At 45.3% G+C, this 21,899-nt stretch overlaps 1 protein-coding gene across 1 annotated transcript; it reads left to right on the top strand.

The window, feature by feature from the left end:
• The first annotated feature begins 1,791 nt into the window (after positions 1-1,791).
• LOC123031304 (basic proline-rich protein-like) lies at positions 1,792-19,802 on the top strand. The gene is made up of 2 exons (XM_044446121.1): positions 1,792-2,161; positions 18,913-19,802. Exons 1-2 carry the CDS (start codon positions 1,792-1,794, stop codon positions 19,800-19,802), a joined length of 1,260 nt encoding a protein of 419 aa, XP_044302056.1.
• The last annotated feature ends 2,097 nt before the right edge of the window (positions 19,803-21,899 follow it).

The raw sequence follows: 21,899 nt of genomic DNA, 5'->3' as shown, positions 1-21,899 counted from the left end.
AGACTTTTCCTTGACAGTTTACGACTTGTATGGAGTTTGCATTCCAAGGAGGAGGAACAATAAATCATGCAGGTTCCCGACCAACGCACTGAAGTGGTACAGTTCAAGAACAGTTTTACCATCTAATATGTGGAATAGGTTGTTGTGAAAGAGAATTATGGTTTTTAGCATTTATGACGATTGGGATCCATCCTAAAATCCTAAGCCCACAGGCCTAAAAGCCTCTTTACTTGCCTCCTGGCACAAGCTTTTATCCTCACTCCAAGGCCCAGTTGCAACCTTTGAGATGTGGGTTCTTTCCATGGTGACCACGGGGGCTCAGTGGGGGCTCAGCCTTTGAACTCCCATAAGGTTTTGCCCTAAATGACTTTTGACTTTTAACTAATTAGTTGACTTGTAGCATATTAATCAGTTCATCCATGAAGTGCTGTGATATCAGCATCCAACAACATTTTGTGAGTGATCACCTGTACTTTATTCACTAACTGATTCATTATATTTCTATACCACCCATTAGATGAAGCTTTCTGGGTGGTTTAGATGCCAAAGCTTAAACCCATAAAATCCAATTACATAGTAAAACATAATACAAACTCTTTGAACTAAAAATGGAATAAAACCAAAGTAGTAACCAAGATAAAAGCCAGTAGCAGTGAAAAACACACACAAATAAATTGGTAACCAGCATAACTCCAGGAAAAGGGATATCACCAGATTTTCTGGCTTCCATCAGCATTCTGGTGCTCATGTTGTGCATCAATTGGCATTTCCAAACTATGTTCAAAAGCAGCCCAAAATAAAACCTACAGTAGCATTTAGAGCTAAGTAGGGTAACCGTAATATCTTTAGCTGATGGTGATGGAGCCTGATTAGCTGGCCCAAAGCTAGTTACAGATAAGGATGCATGGGTATGTTTAACTCAGAAATGGAATATATGTGGTTGTTTTTTAGCATTCCCTTCAAGTGCTTGCAAAATCTAGAGGCATGTGGAATCAGTGCTCACAATCCTCTCCCCATATCCTCAAAATTATAGAGGGCTGTTTTCGGGAAAAATGCTGGGTGAAAGTTCAGTCATTCAGGGGGACCCTTAAAGGCAAGTGGTTTAATACTTTTATGTATTTCATGATCTCCAGTTCTTCCTCCACTACAGTATATCTTGTACTGCAGCTCGCACATCTGATGAAATGCACAGCGTCTAAGAAAGCTTACACCATAATCAATGGTTAATTGTTTCCAAATAAATTATAAAATGCCTTGAGAATGCAAAAGTAAGATGGAAGAGGAAATCAGAGGTCCAATTTGCCAGAGAACTAACTCCCCTTTTCCAGGGCTTTCAGGGAATGTGTGGTGTTATCAGCACCTGCACTGCAGTCAAGATGCATCCGCAATCATCCCTCAAAAAAGTAATGGCTGGAAGGCCCTGGAGAAGGTGCTTGAACCCTGCAGCTTGGCAATGTGAGCTGAGCTAAACATTTTCGGACTACATTTTCTCAGAAAAGTCCTGTGGTAGGATTCCTCTCCTCCCCCTGCCCGCCAAAGTAAAAGGCCATTTTGCAGAATTTTCTGCACATTTTCTTCATTTTCTGTGCCAGATGACTGCTTACAACCCCTGCTAATAGCGAGTCCTGCCAGTAAGGAACTGTTGAAGAATTTCTTCTCCCCCTGGATAATCCAGGGAAATTGCCCCCAATTTCTGTCCCCACAAAGAGGGTGGCCGCCAGCCCCTTAGATGGCCCCAGGCGAAGGACGGCACGCAACAGGCTCCCCTTCGCCCAGCGTGGAGGCGCACGCATGGGGGAGCCTGTTTCACCCGCACCCACCAACCCCCGCCCCTCTCCTGCTTTGCCTCGAGCGGCTGCGGAAAGCGCGGAGACCGCGGGGCGCTCTCGGGCCGCCGGGGCAGGAGCCGGGCCCGTGGAAAGCGGCCAAAGGCAGCAGCCACCGCCGAAGCTCGGCGGTGGCGCGCAGATCGCCGGCGGAGAGCCGAAAGGAAGCGAACGGCTCCCCGCGGAGGGCCGCCTGAGGAGCAGCCCGCTCCAGCCCGCGGGTTTTATTCCTCCCCTGGCGAGCTGGCCGAGCCCGCCCTGTATTTATTTTGGTTTCTTTCCGTGTTTGCCTTGCAATTATTTGAAACAGCAGCGCCGGGGAGAAGATACACAAGGTTAGGGTGCCTGGGAAGGGAATGTTCGGCTCGCGGCACTCCCAGGACCCGAAATACCGCCGCCCCCTCGGGGCAGCGCAAGCTTCCCGCGGCCGCTTTCCTTGGGCTCGTCCCAGATGGGCGGCGCGGAGGAGGCTCCTGAGGGCGGGCCGCTCCCGCCCGCGGTGTTTCCCGGGCTGGGGCGCTCCGGCTTGTCTGCCCTGCAAGCCCCCACCGCTTATCATCGGCTTGGCCGCCTGGGGCTGATGGGACTTAGAGTGCAAGCATCGAGGAGTGGCCCAGGGCTACGGCAAGAGACGGCTAGGTTGCGTTCGGTGCAGTGGGATTCCTCGGGAGGAAGGGGAACTGAACATGGGCGCCCTGTCTTGGCTTGCCAGGGCGGTTCCGTGGGATTTCGTCCTGGGACCGAGGTGACAGGCTGACCTCGAAAAATTGCAGCCTGGCCTCCCGCCTTCAGCTCTCCTGTCTGTTTACTCAAAAGTAAGCTTTGCCAAGTTCAGTGGAACCGAGACCTATGTCAGAGCACATTTGTAGGATTGCAGCCCTGATCCTACACACGGGTTTACTTGGAAGTAGGTCCCACTGAGTTCAGTGGAATGCAATCCCATTTCATTTGGAGCCAGTGTGGTAAGAGTGGCTCTAAGTGCTGGCCCAGAGCTCACGTGATCCGGGCTCAGCCTGGAGCACTGGGTGAGTTCGGGCCAGTCACAGACCCTCAGCCTAACCTACCTCACAGGGTTGTTGTGAGGATAAAATGGAGAGGAGAAGAACTGTGTAAGCCATCTTGGGTTCCTTTCAAGAGGAAGAAAGAAGGGATATAAATGCCTTTTAATAAGCAGCAGCAGCAGCCATGGGTTGTATCTAATGTTAGTCTTCTTTAGACTAGACCCATTGAAATATATGGGGCTGGCTTGCTTACATTTCAAGTGGGATGGTGTAAATTGGTGACGTGCCACAGCAGGGGGTTGGGCCCCGATGGCCTTCTTGGCCCCTTCCAACTCTACTGTTCTCCGAATCTCTGATTCAGTAGATCAACTCCAAGCAAGAGTAACTCTGGAGTCAGACTGAGCGCTGCAGTGGACAACCCGACATTGGAGTAAAGTGTCACTGAAGTCCCTGAGGCTTCCTTCTGAGTAGACATGTATAGAGTAGTACTATACCTGCCCTGCAGAGGGACTTAGGTCCGTGTAAGCCATGCATGGGATTGGAAGGTTGGACAGTCATCCTCCTCCTCAAGACTCTCACAGAAACACTTTGCAGTCAGATGAGGAGTTTTTTTTTGTAATTTTACCAGAATCGGAAAACTATTTGCGATTGTTCACTTTAAATGAAGCAAATGAATATATGGCCAAAAAATAGAAAGCTTAACTGCACTAAGTCAAATCCAGACTAAACTTGAAGCGGAGGTGTTTGGGGAAATGTGAAATTCATTCATGTCACACACACACACCCCCCTCTTTAGATGGCCATGTGTGTCACTTCAACTGTGAAGCCCAAAACTAACATTTATTTTCTCACTCCTGATTCTACCTTTGCATGCTTTAGAATCACTTCTACATTCCTAATATTTTACAGCACGACTACCCCTCCCAGAAAACAAATAAAAACCAGCCAATCTTGATTTGAAAGAAGAAATACTCTGAATATTTACATGTGCGTGGTTTTTAGCATACTGCTCAGATTACAGTCCAGGGAAATTGTGGCGGGAGAGGGGTTCCCCCCCCACCCCAATATTAGAACATCTTACAGAACTAATTGTTGGGAAACCATTTTTGCTGCACTGAGAACCATTGGCTTTCCTGCACATTTCAGAAATGGGTTGAATTGCTACATTTAGCCCCAAGAACTGGCATCAGGACCAGAGGGGGTTTGTCTGATTTTAACTTGAGAGAGATACAGACACTCTCAGGTGTCTACCCTCTCCACTGATACGTATGTTTGAAATACTGCTACCCAAATAAAATGTTAATATTCACAGATTTGCACATTGTATAGAATTTAAACCTTTTAAACCTTTTCTTTATGCTGGTGGTTCTCTGTGGTTTATCTTGGCATTCCAGTCACCTATCTAGCTTTGATATGGATGATTAATAATTTCAGATCTTTATCTGGCTATTTATTAACTGGTCAATATCTGAACTGATGTTAACTGGAGATATTATACCCCATCCTGAGCAAGTTAACTGGCACTGCCCAAAGTTTATTACTTACTAGGGAATGCTTGTTCCTACAGATACATTGATAGATGGACAACCTTAAAATTAAGTTTATGGGACACAGTAAATATACTAATATAACTGTAATACCTTAAACTGTCTATGCTTTATGTGGTATTTCTCTTTTTATAACTAGCAGTATTTTCCAAAATGCAATACATTTTGTAATTTCCTATGGAGTCCCATTCCATCACAGGTATTCTTGAAAATGATGCAAGTTTTGATTGAAAAGGGGCATATTTTCAATTTTTGGCTCCCTCAATCGTTTCTTTATATCATTTGTTGACTTGTTGGCACTTGTTGACTTGTTGGCATTTTCCACACAGATTTGACTTTACTCCCTTGTTGATTTTGGAATCTTCATGCTTGGATCCTCTCCCTAAATGCATCACCTTGGGCTTTTGGTGTACCAAAATAAATAGTGTACCACCTACACAGACAGCTGTGAGAAAGGTCGGGTGCATAGGTTCATGTCCATTGCTGTTTGATTCACTTTCAAATGCAAAATTAATTCTGTTGGGAAATCTGAACTTAAAGATCAGCAATAAAATGTTTGGATGGACAGTCTTTGGATCAGCTTGTAGGTCCTGATGAAAACTTCCCGACATTTTCTATTTTGCTTGCTAACTATGCTTTGCCAGCTACAGCTGAATGGCAATGTATGCAAATGAATCATTTGGTAGAACCAAGGTTGCCCCTGCTACATTTACAGCTTCAGAGCTCCCCTTGTTACTGGGAAGATTGATCAGGCTGAACAGCTTCATCAGCCCACAGTCCAGATGTATAAATATTTATCATCAGTGATTGAATATGATCCATTGGGTCTTAAGCAAGACAGAAATAATGAACTGGAGTATTTGGCTCCCTTAATTTCTCCCTCAGAGTTTTGTCCAATCATTGGGGTGCTTTGTAAGCATCTATTTCAGAAGCAGTAACAGACCTCAGATTATATTTAATTCAGCAAAAATTGATGTTATGGAAATATTGGATGCAACAACATCTTTTCAATAATAGGTTACTTACTATTAGAAGTACAATACAACTTATACATCTTGGGACTGCAGTACCTGTCAGAAAGTTTCTCCCAACTACAACCACACTTTGCTCTGAGTGCCAACCACATGGGAGGCTTGGATGGTGGCCCCAAAGGGGAGAACCTTCTCAGTGGTGGCCCCCCATCTTTAGAACAGCTTCCCAGCTGTGGCCCACCTGGTGCCAAACTTGCCATCTTTTAAGCACCAGGTCAAGACAGCTCTTTATGCGGAGGCCTTAAAAGATCTCCTTAGTTATCGAGGGGTCTGAGGAGATTACCCAGGTGATTCTTTTCCTTTGTTGGGTCTTTTTTACTGCATGTTTTTAGCTATTTTAAAATTTTCTGGTATTTGTATTTTATGTTATTGTTTAGTTTTGCACATTATTGTAAACCCGCCAGAGAGCTACAGCTATGGGGCAGTATAGAAATGAAATTGATGGTGGTGGGCTTGCTTCTTTTACTCAACTGTTTTGCCAGTGCCCAATAATTCAGATAGATTTTGTAATGGAATGTTCTTTAATATCTATGGATAAGCCTACCTCTTGGAACTTAATGTAAGGTCAGTGTAAATGGCTTTTCTATGCTCTTTTGACAGCTAAAAGACTAATACCACAACACTTGAAGGATAACAGAATGGATGGAAAACTTGATGAGACTTTCAATTTTTGAATGATTTTCTGGTGCAATTTACAAATGGATATTTGGGCTGCCTTTGTGGAAATCTATTCACACCTATAATAGTATTATAGTATATCTTGCTATACATAAAATATATAGGGATGCATAGTATATAAGTATAAATTATAATGTATAACAGATTTAATTAAATCTCTTGTAAGAAGATACAATGTTTTAGTTTAGTTTAATTTCCCCTCTTGTTTTATTTGGGTTTTGGTTTTAATATTGAAATCCACAATAAAAAATAAGATGTTTTAAAGGAACCACTTCTGCATTCCTAATAGTTAGTAGCAGCAGCAGCACTCCAAGCATTAAAAATGAGTCAATCCTGATTTCTAAAGGAAATGCTCTAAATATTCAGTCACACATTTTTAACATGCTGCTCAGATTATAGTTAAGGGAGAATATCTCCCCTAATACTGAAACCTGAAACCATCCCATAAAGTTGGAGATTCTTTCAACAAGAACTGTTGACAAGCCTAACCGACATCACCTGGTCATTTGCTCAAGCACCAAACCCCATCCTCAGCTGCATAGGATTGCAGCCTTCAGCTTTTCCGTCCAATCCATCTCCTTCAAAACAGCTTTGATGCTGCCTTATATCAGCTCAGGCCTTCTACCAAGTCCATTTCGCTCAGTTTTGTCTACACCCCAGACAGATATCCTCAGATGCTTGGGACTGGCAGCATGACTCACAGACTGGGTTCAGACAACATGATAACATACATTTGAGGGTGGCATATGGGTTGTTGTTGAAATGTAGGTTATATTATCTGAACCCAACTGAGATCACAAACCCACAATTCACAACCCAACAACAAATCATGGGTTTTCTTGTGTTATTAATAAAGCATGGGTTCAGATGACAAGGTAACCCATGTTTCAAGAACAACCCACAATTCAATAGCAACCTGCGTTCAACCCATATTAACCCTTTCCTGAACCCAGCCATGCTCAGGAGTGCTGGGAGATGTAGTCCAAAACCTGGAGGGCCCCAGTTTGGGAAAGATGGGTCTACTTGTTCAAGGAGAATAGAAGGAACAGAAAGGGAGGTGGAGTTATCTATATATGTTAAAAATTCATATCTCTGCACAGAAATACAGAAGAATGAACTCAGAAGCCCCATTCAGTGCATCTGAATTAATATAAATTAAGCAAAAAGAAAAGGAACATGGTAGTTGGAGTCTACTACTGACCACACAGTCAAGGAGAAGAGGATGAAACTGCTGAAAAACAAATCACCAATGTTTTTCAGTTATGGGGCCAACCTCAATTATGGGGCCAACCTCAATTTCTCCATATCTTCTGGGGAACAAATTCTGTCTAACACGCTTGCTCCAAGAAATTCCTAATGTGTGTCGCTGATCACTTCTGCCTACCTAAAGTGGAGGAAGAAGAAAAAAGGGGGGATGGCTATCCTTGACTTGATTCTAACCAACATGGAAGACCTAGCAGACAAAGTGGTAGTTACAGAAGAAAGTAGTTACAGGACAAAGTAACTATGCCATACTTGAATTCTTTATTCTAAAGGAAACAAAAGCCAAGTGAAGTCAAATACATACCCTGTATTTTAAGAAAGCTGATTTAAATAAACTGGAACAATGATAAGTAATTCCCATGGCAAGTGATTCTAATGAGAAATGGGTGGGAAGATAGGTGGAATTTTTTTAAAAAGGGAATTCTAAAAGCACCATCATAAACATATTTACTTACTTACTTACTTACTTACTTACTTACTTACTTACTTACTTACTTACGGTATTTTTACCCTGTCCAATATGTTTGCGGGTCTCTGGAAGGCTTACAAGTCAAAATCCAATGAATACATATAAACCCAAATAATACAAAATAATCCACGACTGAGCATAAAACATAGTTAAACATTAAAATTATGGAAAAATAAAAAGGTCTTGACCTGGAGCCGAAAGCATATAATGTTGGCGCCAGGTGGACCTCTCTGGGGAACACATTCCATATCGAGGGCGCCACCACAGAGAAGACCCAATTCCAAGGAAGTAGAAGACAACAGAAGAAGCCAATGTGGCTTCATAAAAATTTTACAGACAATCAGAAAACAAACAAACAAACAAAAAACTTATAGGAAGTGGAAGGAAGGCTAGGCTACAAAGGAAAAGTACAGGCAGATAACAAAGGTTTGCAGGGATTGTGTCAGTAAGGCTAAAAATGAGAATGGACTGAGATTAGCGAGGGATGCTAAAAGCAACAAAGATACATCCGCACCCTAATAACAGATGACAAAGGAAAAGGCAGAAGTGCTCAAGACCTACCTCAAAAGAGGACCTTTTACTTCCTTATGAAGAAGTACAAGCTGTTGGAGCATGATGGTAGCTTGAGATTGATAGGCAAATTATCAAGGATTACCTAATTAATTTGAATGAATTCAGATCTACAGGACCCTGTGAATACCATCCTAGAGTAATAAAGGAACTGGCAGAGAAATTTCTCAGAACTGCTGTCTATTATCTTTGAGAAATCATGGAGGGCAGGGGGAGCCAGATGCATCGAGCCAGATACCTGAAGAAGGGCTAATGTTGTCCCTCTGTTCCAGAAAGGATAAAAAGGAAGAACCCAAGAACTAGAGACAAGTCAATCTGACATCAATCCCTGGGAAAATTCTGGAGCAGATTAAAAATACCTTGCAAATACCTTGAAAACAATGCAGTGATCAATAGAAGCCTTCATGGATTTGTCAAGAGCAAATCCTGCCAGACTAACCTGATTTCAGTTTTGATTGGATAACCTCCCTGGGATACTGTGGGAGTGCTGTGGACATAATATATCTTGACTTCAGCAAGGCTTGTGACAAAGTGTCCCATGATATCCTGATTAGTGACCTAGCTAAAAGTGAGCTATGGAACAACTATCAGGTGGATCCACAGTTGGCTACAGCATTGGACTCAAAGAGTATTCATCAATGGCACCTTCTGAAACTGGGGAGAGCCAATGAGAGGGGTTCCACAGGGTTTAGTCTGGGACCCAGTGCTTTTTACTAATGACTTGGATGAGGAAGTGCAGGGTACACCTATCAGATCTGCAGAGGATGCAAAACTGGGTGCATTAGAACTGCCTGTCTGTTAGAGACAGCAGTAGAACCAATTACCTAGGGAGGATGTGGGCTCTCCCACACAAGAAGCATTCAAGATGCACCTGAACAGCCATCTTAAAGGAATGGTGAAACTCAGAATCTGCACTGAGCAGTGGGTTGGGCCTGGTGCCCTTCTTGGCCCTTTCCATCTCCACAATTCTATGGTTCTAGACTGACTGACAGTAGCCCTCTAAGGCTTCGGCCAGGAGGCTTTTTCTCACCCTACCTGGAAATGCTGGGAATTGAACTTGGGACCATCTGTAGGTGAAGCAGATGTGCTCCCATGATGCTTCCAGTATGAAAGTCTGTGATGCAGACTTTCTTCAGTATCATGCAAGCACATTACCTTAGCAAAGTGATCTTCTGCCTGAATTTCTCCTCCCGAAACCCAGGTGTGAATATCCATTTTCTCTACACCATCACTAAATCTGTAGAGTTCCAAGTGCAAAGCAGTTTTGCAGGGCTCTCTGGTCCACAATGGAGGCATCCTCCTCCTCTTCCTCCCAGGTCAGGGCGTCCCTCCACAATTTGCTACTTGGTTGTGATTATATTTAATTGGCCTTACCTCATCCACATCTCCTGGAAAGCATAATAACGCCAGTCCCTGGAGCTTGGAGGGTGTGCAGACACGATTCTGCAACCCCCGCCCTGCAACCTCAGAGAGAAGACACGTCTCCTCTTGGCACATTCCGTTATTTTAAAGGTGTGTTCTGATTTTAGTCCATAAGGAAAAACTTTTCTACTGGAATCCTGCAGGGAGCAGTCAATATATGATTTGATCTTTAATTACCGACTGGTCAGGTTCAAGCCAGTATAAAAATCACAACTTGAAATCACTTATTCAGGCGGAAAGGCCTTAACTGCCCAAGATGTTCATTGATGCAGCTGTTTCCCATTTGGTGTTGTTCTGCATTTTGTAGTTAGGGATCTGTTGTAATAAGATCTGCCCAGGAAGCCCTGCTCTGGACACTGCCAGGTGAGGATGCTAGGTGCTCTCAGCAAAGAACAGGCTGTCTCTCTGTCTGTATTTTGTCTGTATTTCAGCCCCTCTTCTGAACACTCTCTTCCACTGGAGGTTTGGGAGGCACATATTTTGATTTGCAGTATAAATAAATAAATAAATTTCTGTACTGTCCAAAGCATGTCATTCAATTAGCCCTAAAATAATCTTAAAATTAAGCAGTGGTTTTTTTTCCCTTGTTTAACAGTGAATTAAACATATTAACTGTGTATATTAAATTAAATAAATGAATTGCAAACACTTCAATTTACAATTAAATAAATACAGTACAATCAAATCAAATAAATATATTACAAACACTTCAATTATACGGAAATGTAATTCATTGTGTGGCCCCTGGGTTCCGTGTCAAAGTCCTCATGTGGCCCCAAGGTACAAAAAGTTGGACTGCCCTGCTTTACAGGATACACACAGACTTTAGAATAGATCCTTTCCAGTGTAGATTAACACATGAATATTTGCACTTTTTTTGTCCTGTGGATCTGATCCCCCAAGCCACTCACTAGCTGGCATGATCTGAATGTTGTCACTGTGAAGTCTAACAAAGGAAAGCTGTGTTCCGCTGATGTTTATATGCAACAAACGACATCAAACTAAAAATTGGTACAAACAAATATTTCAAATCTACTTGCTTGAAGTCCACTTTGGTAGTTAGTATCCAAACAAACTGTGCTGTGGAATGCTGGATGTTGTAGCATTTTTTTTCTGTCTAAAGGTGTCTAACGATGCATCTTTCTGTCTAAAGCATGGCTGGTTAGGGTACCTGGGAGTTGTAGAACTTTTTCTGTCAAAACATGCAGAGGATTGATCCATTAGTGATTTTTTTGTTTTACTTTCGCTTACTGCAGACAAAGAAAGACTGGGCTTAGTTCAGGGCCCCATTCAGTCAGGAGCCAGGCAAGCACCCAGCTCGGCCTCCACGCAGGCTGGCCTTACCAGAGAGTGCCTGCAGGAGCTTTATTCTTCTTGCCTTCCCAAGTTCTCCTACAAAGGCATCTACATCTGCTGCATATTTTTCATCTCTGTGCTAGGGGGGTTGTGCAGACCATGACTTTCCTGCTTAGCTGTCTCTGGTTTCTGGAAACAAGTGATTCAAACTTTAAACCAAATAGCAGGCCTACCTCTAAGGCTCTTTGGAGCACTTTTATTACGAATGATCATGAAAACGTGTTGCACAAAGGTCCAGTCAAAATGGCATTAGAAGGAAGAGTTGAAATGGCCACATTCAGTGGCATTGACCTTATGGAAGTGGCCAGGCAGGGAATGGCCAGCTCAACTCAAACAAAAACTGGTGCATGAGATGACAGTTGTTACAGGGCTCTTGTTAAAGTTGTTAGAAACATATTATATATGGCAAAGATGTCTCTGTGCTGTGTGCACCACTGGGGCCACTGCTCAGATTCTAGAAAAATGCATCTATTGTATGGCCTCCCTTAAGAACCCTGATTTGAACTCCTGGACCTTAACAAGTTTAGACCAGTCTAAACTTGTTATGGTCTAATATACCATTTCTTTGTCAGGTGATTGAGAAAGTGGTGTCCTCCATCTCCTGGCAGTCCTGAGCAAGACTGACTTTCTGGACCCTTTTTGAGCTGGCTTCAGGGCGGGATATGCAGTAGAGACTGCTCGTCACACTAGTGGATGATCTAAGGCTCTGTATTTGCACTGGGGCAGGTGCCCATCAAGGTGGTGGAGCCCAGTGTAATGTAACTAGATTTTCAACTCACTGCTAAAAAGTTTTGGCAATTGGGTAGTGTAGAAACCAAGTTGGTAATAATTATTCCTGCTTTTCAACAAAGGTAGGCAACTGGGGGCATGCCAAATTTTTTGGCTTACAACTCCCAGCAGCCCTAGCCAGCATAACTAATGTTGAAGGATGATGGGAATTGTAGTCTTAAAGCTCTGAGAATCTGCAAATCATCCACCTCTGAATTCTGTTGTCTCTGCCCCTGTATTTGTATGCATTAACAATATTAATAAATTTTGGTGGGAGCAAGAGAGGAAAAAATGAGAGAGAAAGTGGGGAATACCTTTAATTTTTTAAAACTCAAAAACATGTTGCCCCTCATCAGTCAAATGGTAGCCTAATGTATGATTATATCTCAATTAAAATTTAGTAGGGTCACCAGGGCCACATAACTTTGATCTAGCCTGGGCAGCAGATTAAATGATTCCTGAGGGGAAGGGAGTTCTATTGATTAAATACAGTGGATTTTACTGGGCACTAAACAGTAATGACTCATTAGGGAGGTGCATCTCATGTGTGCATTTAAATACACTTTGCAGGATTGCTCCTTATTTAGTTAAGATGGGGAATGTCAGCCTCTTTCTTTTCCATGGACTTGTTGGTAACCAGACTTAAAATACATGTAAAGCAAACAAAATGCTGCAATTCTTTTCTCCTCAATCAAGGCATGTGTGACTTGAAGCCTGCATTACAACAGAAGCAAGTCCTAAGGAAAAGCAGTGTCTGCTCTACTTTTTTGTTTTTATTCTCCCACGCATCTAAAGCAGTGACAAATGTCTAACACCTAAATTGATCTGTCTTTCTTTCGTTTCGTCGCAAAGTTGTGCCCAACCCATCACGACCCCATGGACAACATTCCTCCAGGCTTTCCTGTCCTCCGCCATCCCTCGGAGTCCACCCAAGCTCACACCCACTGCCCCAGTGACTCCATCCAGCCACCTCATCCTCTGCCACCCCCTTCTTCTTTTGCTGTCAATCGTTCCCAGCATCAGGGTCTTCTCCAATGAGTTCTTCCTTCTCTTTAGGTGGCCAAAGTATTTGAGTTTCATCTTCAGTATCTGGCCTTCTAAAGAGCAGTCAGGGTTGATCTCCTCTAGGACTGACTGGTTTGATCGCCTTGCGGTCCAAGGGACTCGCAGGAGTCTCCTCCAGCACCACAATTCAAATGCCTTGATTCTTTGGCGCTCAGCCTTCCTTATGGTCCAACTTTCACAGCTCATACATTGCAACTGGGATTCTTCTTTTTAGCCCTTCCTTTTTTCCTTCTACTTTTTTGATGGGGGGTGTCAAATCAACATATGCAATCCTTGATCTTGGCATCCTATTATATTGAAAAGTAGCTTTGTCGCAGCACACCTATACTGTGTTCCCTCTATAGGTTAGAAGAGTGATGCCACAAGCCTGTATTTTGAGTTTCTCTTTAAATCAGGTACCGTCTTGAACTGTTCTCAGTTCATATAATATATTACACTACAAAAGAAAGCAGACAAAACTCATAGCCTCTTAAGATTCCATCCTTCTATTGTTGAATTGACCTTAATGCAGTTGAATTGCCTGCACTGTGTTAATAAAAGCACCGTGTTGCCCTCCATATTCTGTTCTCACTCCTCTTTCAGCCCAAGTGCTGTGGCCTAAGGGGAAGAAAGTCAGACCTGAGATCCAGCACTCATAACTCCATCTCACCAACTGACTCTTAGCGAGCTCGTGAGTGAGTTACTGTGATCTGACTGATGCATCTTCATGCCAGCAAAGTAAAGTGCTGGGGAGCTTCCCATGCCAATGGCCTATCAGGGAACACCATACAGACGCAACTGCAGTGCTTTTCAGTGGAGACAGCACTCATAGTCAGCAGCCAGCAGGGTCACAGGATGCAGTGATGGACCCTACACCCAGTGACACACACCCCTCTGTGTGGGGGTGTAAGCAGTCTTGCCCTTTATGTTTCATAGCAGTGCATCAAAGACAGCATTGCCCTGGGGCAGGGGAAGTGGTCCACATGGAAGATGCACGTATAATCAGTTTTGCTAGGGAGGCAATATTTATCCATAGGTTTAGAAAGTTGCATTACAAGCCTAAGCATGTTTAGGCAGAACAAAGTTCTACAATGTCTTGCATTCCCCAGCATGGCTATAATTTGCTTGTGTGTATGATTTCTTTTTTAAAAGGTTGAGGAAGAGACGTCAAAATAGATGTTGACTAAGGGCACAATTCCATGTGTGTGGGACAGAAAAGGGTATTCTACAATTCCCAGCACTGGCAATTGGGGCATGCTGGGAGTTGCGGGGGGGGGGGGGGGGGTTGCTGTTGTTGTTCTTTTAATGCATAGTCTTGCAACTCAACTTATTATTTCCCAGGAGATAATACCACTTCCCCTCTGGCTCTGCAATGCACCAGCAAGATGTCTTCCTAAGCAGTCATGCTCAGTGAAACAGAGGGCCAAATTAAACTTGGCTCAATATGCTACAGTGTAGTTAGGTATGAGAGCACCTGAGGCCCTGTTCAGATTTGGACCACAGTGCACCTGGAGGGAAATGACTATTTTTTTGCATCAATCCACCCACCTCCTGCCCCTGCTGACATTGTATTCTCTGCAGGCAGAAGACAGTGTTTTAAAAAGAGGGGAACTGACATGCGCTTTTCCCAGCACCTTCCTGCCCATACAGTTGCCACACTGACGGGCAACTGGGTAGAGCAGAGCAGGTGCCCATCAGCCAGGATGAAGCACCAAGAGTCAAGACTGTGAGATCATGTTACACCACCTTCCAGTAGTTGTATCTGGCTTTAAAAAAAGAAAAAGAGCTTATAGTTCAAGATTTGAGAACAGCATGGGCTGATATTTAGTTAATAATATCTTTTGCTTAGGTTCCCTTTTTCTAACCTAACAAGATTAAGAACATTGACCTGATGATAGTTCTTTGTACATCTGGCTCTTTTCCACTGAGAGGGATTATAGCAGAACCATAGGAAATCTACTGTGGCAAAGCCCTCTGTGTACAGCTGGAAGCGTCTTCTTGTTCCATCTTTAGAAGCAAACCAGGCAAAGCTAAGCTGGAGATTAGAACAGAATTCAGCTGCATCAGGTGTGACCCGACTCTCAAGCCAGGACGATCCCTCTCTGTCTGTCCCTCTCCTTTCCAACCAAACCCGTGATTTATTAGTATCTCCTTTCCCTCAGAACTTCCTCGAGCAAGGCAGACAGAACCTGAAACGCTGGACCAAGATCAGGAAAGGTGTGCCTATTTACACACTAGTCGGGGTGCTAAGCAGGTGCAGGAGGGGAAAGCAGCTGCACTGCAAAGCTGCGAGGTCAGCAGCTGAGTGCCCGCTTTCCATGCAGGAGGCCTCGGGTTCATCCCTGGTATCTTAAGTGATGTGGATCACCGCTGGTAGGTGATGGGAAACCAGCTGGGAACTGCCAGTCAAAATAAAAGACATCCCTGGCCTAGTGGCATACGGAGCCTCTCCCCAAGGGAGCTTTCCTTGTGGGTTCTTTCACTGAGCCAGAGAAGCGTTGCAGTTAGAGCGCTGGCTGGGACCTGGCTGTAGTCCCGACTTGGTCGTGAAGCTGGCTGGGTGGCCTTGGGCCAGTAAATGACTCCCAGCCTAACCTACCCCACAGAGTGGTTCTGAGAATAAAATGTAAATAAGGAGGGTTATGGAACACAGAATATAAATATTCAGGACAGGATATAAATATAACAAACAAAGCAGTAGCTAGGGAAGTTAAATTATTTGGCTTTACCTCTTTTGGCACCAGTCAACCCCACTCAGATGAAAGTCTAAAGGATTTTGATAGAACTTGTTTCAAAGTATGTTTAGGAATGTGGCCCACTTACACACACACATGCACGCACCCCCTTAATGTTGGATTTTCACATTAAATTTAATGAGACAGAAGGATGTACTGGGATGCTGTGCTGGAATATGTCAGATTAAAAATAGGTATTCATCAGAGCAGTGGGGGAAGGTTTCCTTTTGACCCACTAGCAAAATTTCCTCCATCATCCAAAGGTCTCCACTTCAATGCCTTGAGAGGAACCTCATCTCCTACCTAACACCCCCCCCCACACACACACACACACATAGCAGTTACTTTCAAAATTGCAGTGCAGGGCTACTCTGGCAGTAAACTACCTTCAGAGATGGAATGATCCTGCCACCTATCCATACCTCTGTAGTGCTGGACTACAGCTGCTTTGTGATCATGGAAACGCACTCTCCACAAGCTCAGAGGCTCTGTCACATGTTCAGGGGCTGAAGGACCATGGGGCCTGGATCCAAATATGCTGTCAAAGGAGGGGGACGAAAGGACGTGGGAGAGCTCCTAAGAGCTATCTCTGTGTGGGGCTGAGATAAAAGGACTACGGCTAGTGTCTCTTTTCCCCTTCTAAAGCTGCAATCTCTTTCTGCCTTCAGATCTGTCCAGCAAAGGCAAGAAGGCAAGAACCTGGAGGGGGGTCTTTCCCTCCCCCCTGTGAGTGATCTCTCCAGGCCCCTAATTAGGGCAGGATCGAAGGAGGCGAGAGTTCCCAAACATTTTAATCGAGCTCTTTTCAATGGGAAGGGATAATGGTGGCAACTGTTACCACCCTCCTGAAAAGCCGCCCTCCCATGACGGGTATTCAGGGGGTCTTTTCATAAACCCCTCAGCACTTAGTCCATGAGGCTTGCAAGAGTCCACAGATCTCCTAATTAGTCTAATTAGAAAGGTGGATTGATAGATGGCAAGGCAGGCAGAGTGAAGTGAAGGGAGGTGCTCAGGCCTGCCAATCCGCATTTGGGAGCTGTTTAGTCTCCGCAAAAAAGAAAATTAAAAACAAAGGAGAAGAAAGGAGGCTTGTGGAGGCTGACATGACACTGGAAGGGGATTCGCCGTGTGGCCAAGACTGGAGAATAATGGACAGATGATCTGGTGGTGAAAAGCGACCACCAGCTCTCTTTGGGGCAAGGGAAAACTTCAAAGGGGCCACCCTTCTGATGCTCTGGTCTAAACCTCCCTTGTCATCCCTGCTTAAAGGGGACCCAATTCCAACCATTTTTGTATTGGAATCAACACAGATCAATTGAGGGGCCACGATCACATTTGTGATCACCTGAGGGGTTTCTGGCACATCCAAGTGGACCTACATGCTACTAACTAGTGAACTCTTCTACCTATTTTTTTCAGGATTGCATTGCTAAGATTGTCACAGCATTCTAACTACTCTTCTCTGGAAGTCCCATGCATTTCAGTGGGACTCTAATCCTTTGCAGTAATTCCCATAAGCATCCATGAGTTGTATTGATTACTGACTGAACCTAAGTTCCATTCATTTTAGTGAGCCTACTCACTATCACCAAAGTCGGGCTATCACCAAAGACGACCCAATGGAACTTTCTTCTGAATAAAGTGATAGGATCAGGCAGTTTGTCATAGTACGGATTAAATCCTTACAACTCCATTGAGCATGACAGAGACAAAATTATCCACTTGCAAGTCCCACCATCTTCAAGGGACTCGGACTCTTGATCCAGAAAGCATGATGCTAACGGGAGATGCTCAGATAAATTCAATAAATAAAGGAAGAGCATGGTAGCATGGAGCTCCATCACAATTACCCCGAAGCAAGCCCCAGCGTGTTCAGGGAAGCTCCCCCTATCCGAGTGCCTCTATCCTGTGTAGTGTAGAGAGCCAGTGTGGTGCGCTGGTCAAGAACGTGGGACTGGGACTCAGGGAACCTGGGTTCTAGTCCCCACTCAGCCACGAAGCTCACTTGGATCACTCACAGGCTCTCCACCTCACACAGTTGTTGTTTTGAGGATTAAATGGAGAGGAAGGGAAGGATCATGGAAGCCACTCTGGATTCCATGCAAGAGGAAGAAAGGGTATAAGTGTAATGTAACATAATGCATGAATAGCAGGAATTTGGCCTACAACTCCCAACATGCCTCACTATGGGCTACCTGGTTGGGTCCAATGGGGCTTGAAAGCCAAAATGTTGGACAAGGTGCAACTAACTTTTGAGTAAACATGCCTAAGATGACATTGCAAAGCACATAAGTGTGCTTAATATTTGCCAGTTTGCACCCACAATGTAGAAATGGTGCCAAAATCAATAGGGCTGCCTTTGGTGTCATAGGTTTATTGGAGCAATGGTCTTTGTCGCAGTTTGGTTTTGATTGGATAATAAATATGCTTTATTGCATAAATATGCTTATGGTTATTCTGCAAAATATTTCCTAGCAATAAGAACCCAGACAATCAAGTTGGTTTAATGGTATTGCTGCTTCTTTTGTAAATGTTATTACTTTAACTTTCTGGTGGCGTAAGTTATATTGAAAGCATTGGACTTGGTTTCCAAGTGAAAATAGGGCCTAGGAAACTGTATGAGATGTTTAATAGCAACAAAACAAATAAAGGTGCTCAAATGAAGCAAATTAAAACTTCCCCATCTCCAGTACCTGAACTATATTCTTAAAGTCCAGTCCCAAAATGATATCCATGTTTTTATGCAGCTGTTGACAGTAATCAGGAGAAACCACTTATCTCAAACTTCTGTGTCTTAGAATGTGACTTAGTTCCAAGAAAGTGTGTAGTATTACACCCTTACAGTGTAAACCTATACATGTCCATTCAAAAGCAAGTTCTACTGATTTCAATGAGGCTTACTTGCAGGTCTGGGCGTACAGGATTTTTTGCTTCATTGTGACTAAAAGCTCAGCGCTAGGCATGCTTAGGCAAATAAAATTACAACTCCTAGCATTACCCAGAGCACTGGAGAATGCTAGCAACTGTAGAGCTTTTCTCGGTCTAAGCAAGAATACAATCGCACTTTCTGGGATTCCTGGAGCAACCCTGCACGGTGCTTTAGCACTACTGCCACTTAAATTCACAGGCGCCGCTTTGATGGTGGCCGCCCGTTCCCATCTCTGGATAACGTGCTAACGATTTTCTTAACTGCACCTTCTAGGGCCTTCCCGGTCCCGGTCCTTGGAGCGGCTGCCGCCAGGCCTTCGAGAGGTAATATTGCCGCCGCCGCCGCAACGCGCCAGATACAGCGCCTCGCGCACAAGCAGAGCGCGGCCGCGCGCGCCTCGCCGAAGAAACCGCGCGTCCGTCCGCGCGGCGAGCAGGGCGGGGGCGCCGGAGGAGAGGGCGGGCGGAAGGGGGAGCGCGCCTGCCTGGCGCAACGCTGCGCCTCGCGCGGGGCGGTGGCTCAGCCCAGCCGCGGCGCCACGCCCCGGGTGGAAACCGCGCGGCCGGCGGAGGCGACCGGGCTTCCCAGCCCAGCTTCCAGCTTGGCCCGCCCCCGAGGGACGGCAGCCCCGGACGGAGCGGCGGCGCGCGGCTGCCACCAGGAGCCCTCCCGCTCCGCCCGCCCCGCTGCAGCAAACCCTCCGGCGGGCCACGCGGGTGCGCCCGCCCCGCCCGGGCCGGGTGCCCGCCTCCTCCTTGGCATGCGAAGCCACGCCCCCCGCGTCGGTCCCCGCCGTGACGCAGCCAGCGGGGGGAAGCCCGCGGCTGCCGCGAGCGTCCGGCGGGCGCCCGTTCCCGCGGCTGGCTGGCTGGCTCGCACGCACGGCCGCCCGCCCGCCCTTGGCTCGCACGCAACCCTCTGGCTCCTCCGCCGCGCTGCCCGGCTTCCCGCCTCCCCCGGCTCTCCGCACTTGCGCAGCGATTCCCCACCTCTCCCCGTTGGGCTGCAGCACAAGCCCCAAAGTGAAGATCAGCAGTTCGGTCACCGTCCAGTGGGGTGGATTTCATAAGGGCGTCGTGGACCTCAGCGGGGACTCCGTCGGTTTTTATTCACACACTCGGTCAGACTTGGTTATTTCCCCCTTCCACGACTACATTCAGTGAGTTTCTATTATTATATTTACCGGCACCCTATGCTAACCACAATTATTCTGATCCTATGTAAATTATGTCGAATTTATTCCTAGGTAAACATCCCAAACCAAACTTGTGTCTTTCCTAAATATATGTGTGAATTGTCTTATTGATTTCAGTGGAAACTTTCGCCAAGCAAATGGGAAGAACAGGACTGTGAGTTTGACTGCCTTCTTACACATGTGCAGACCATGCCTTATCTGCTGATATTAAATACACCTTTTTATTTGGAAGATTTAAATGCAGGCTGCCAGTCAAAATGATGCGGAAAGCTGGGGAGCTGGAATAGAATTTGGCTGAAATGAAAGGAAAACACCATCAGAGTATTGCTTGGCAGAAGAGGAGTGAGGCAGCAACGGGCTACATCTGGCTGGGGGTGAGTCGCAGTCCAACGCATCTGGAGGGCACTAGGTCGGAAGAGGGTGCAATAAGGTACGGCTCTACGGAAAATTAGACCAAGGGTCCCACTCGCTAATTGGTATCCACAGTGTGCCCAACTGCAGGCTGGAATTGCAGTCCTATTACTTCCAGTGTCCTGCTTCTCAAAGGTTCCAGCCACAGGCTTCTGAAAGCCCACCATCAGCGCTTCCCTGCGATGGCTCCCAGCGACTTACACTCAAGACTGCATTGCACTGCAGCGTTGCATTTCTACATTTGTCCAATAGGTAAAACTCTCAGGGTAGTTTATGGTGATTAAGAACCTTAAAATGCAGTAATATGCAAAATATGAAAGCCATTTAGTTACCAGCAAAACACACACACACACAGTGGACACAAATGCACATATCTGAACAATATCCCATGACCACTTACAAATCTAGCATGGGCTGCCAAATGCCTGGAAGCAGGAGATCTGATGCCAAAAACAGAAAAATGTTGGCATCAGAGGTGGCAGTTCATCCCATCCTTGGAGGGTCCCTTCCTCCTGCCTTCAGAGATAAAATGCCTCTGAACCTCAAGACTGGCTTACTCTGGGAGGCTTTGACCAGTCAGTCCATCTTGTTCAGTGTCAGCTACCTTCACTAAGGCGCAGCAGCTCTCCAGGTTTTCAGATCAACATCTTCCACAACCCAAACGAGGAGGGAACTGAGCCTGGGTGGAAAGCATGTGCTGTCCCATCAGGCTAAGTCTTTCAGTTACTTATTTCTTTAGGTCTTTAGCTTTTATATGCATAGCCTGCTTTTTTCCTGCAAGGAACCCAAGTGGCAACTACAGCAACTACCCTAAAATAGCCTAGCGTGGACTGAGCATGCCCAGTGGGCACAGAGTGCTGGCCGCCTGTGGGAGGGACGGGAAAGGTGGGGAGGAGAAATGGAATAGGTCAGTGTTCTGGAACCTGGCATGATTGCTTTGCTGGCTGGGGGCCCCAGCCAAGACCAACGAGGTTGTGCTTGCAAGTCCCATTTGTAATGTGCAACCATGTCTGGACTAGGTCATAACCGGGGTGCTGAGAACCCAGAGAGCTCTGGCAGGGAGCCCCAGCAGAGAGCGCCTAGCAGGGTGATCGGTGTGGTTTATGCATTTTAAAAATAAATACATAATAATGGACTCGGTTCATAAGACTGTCCATTAAAGCCTGTAGTCACGATGCTGTGAGGGCTGATTGAAACGGAGACGACCCTGTTGCAACAGTGAGGAGCTCTGCAGCCCTCAGCATTTGGGCTGGCGCAAAACACACAGCTTTTGGTGTGACCAAAGTCCCTGGTGCTAATGATGCTGATCTGAGTTTGTGTATTATGAACCATTTGTTTCCAACTAAATCTATATATTGTTTAAGAAATGTGTGCCCCATTTCAGCTTGCCACACACACACACACACACACACACACACCTACCTACCTACCTCCAAAAGAGAAGTTTCTCAAAGTAGTACCAAAGAGAAAAAAACATGAAACAGGAGCCAAAAATTAAAAACACATTTACACATAAAAGCAGGCACAAAGACAAGAACACGAACCAAAACAATATGTGTCGTGCACATTTTTTACCCATTTGACAAGCTGAATATCTATTTCTTTTCCAGCTTGTGGGACATGCAAGCTTGAAAATCCTTTTTTGGATAACTAG

This window comes from Varanus komodoensis, unplaced genomic scaffold (assembly GCF_004798865.1).
Source record: "Varanus komodoensis strain SLA01 unplaced genomic scaffold, ASM479886v1 scaffold5, whole genome shotgun sequence".
Lineage (NCBI taxonomy): Eukaryota > Metazoa > Chordata > Lepidosauria > Squamata > Varanidae > Varanus > Varanus komodoensis.
This window is presented reverse-complemented; position numbering and strand designations above follow the sequence as displayed.

What these genes read in the sequence shown, in the direction of transcription:
- LOC123031304 (XM_044446121.1), top strand. Translation starts at nt 1,792, where the DNA reads ATGGGGGAGCCTGTTTCACCCGCACCCACCAACCCCCGCCCCTCTCCT. An exon ending in CCGGGGAGAAGATACACAAG is followed by an intron (nt 2,162 to 18,912) that starts GTTAGGGTGCCT and finishes TGCACCTTCTAG; the next exon opens with GGCCTTCCCGGTCCCGGTCC.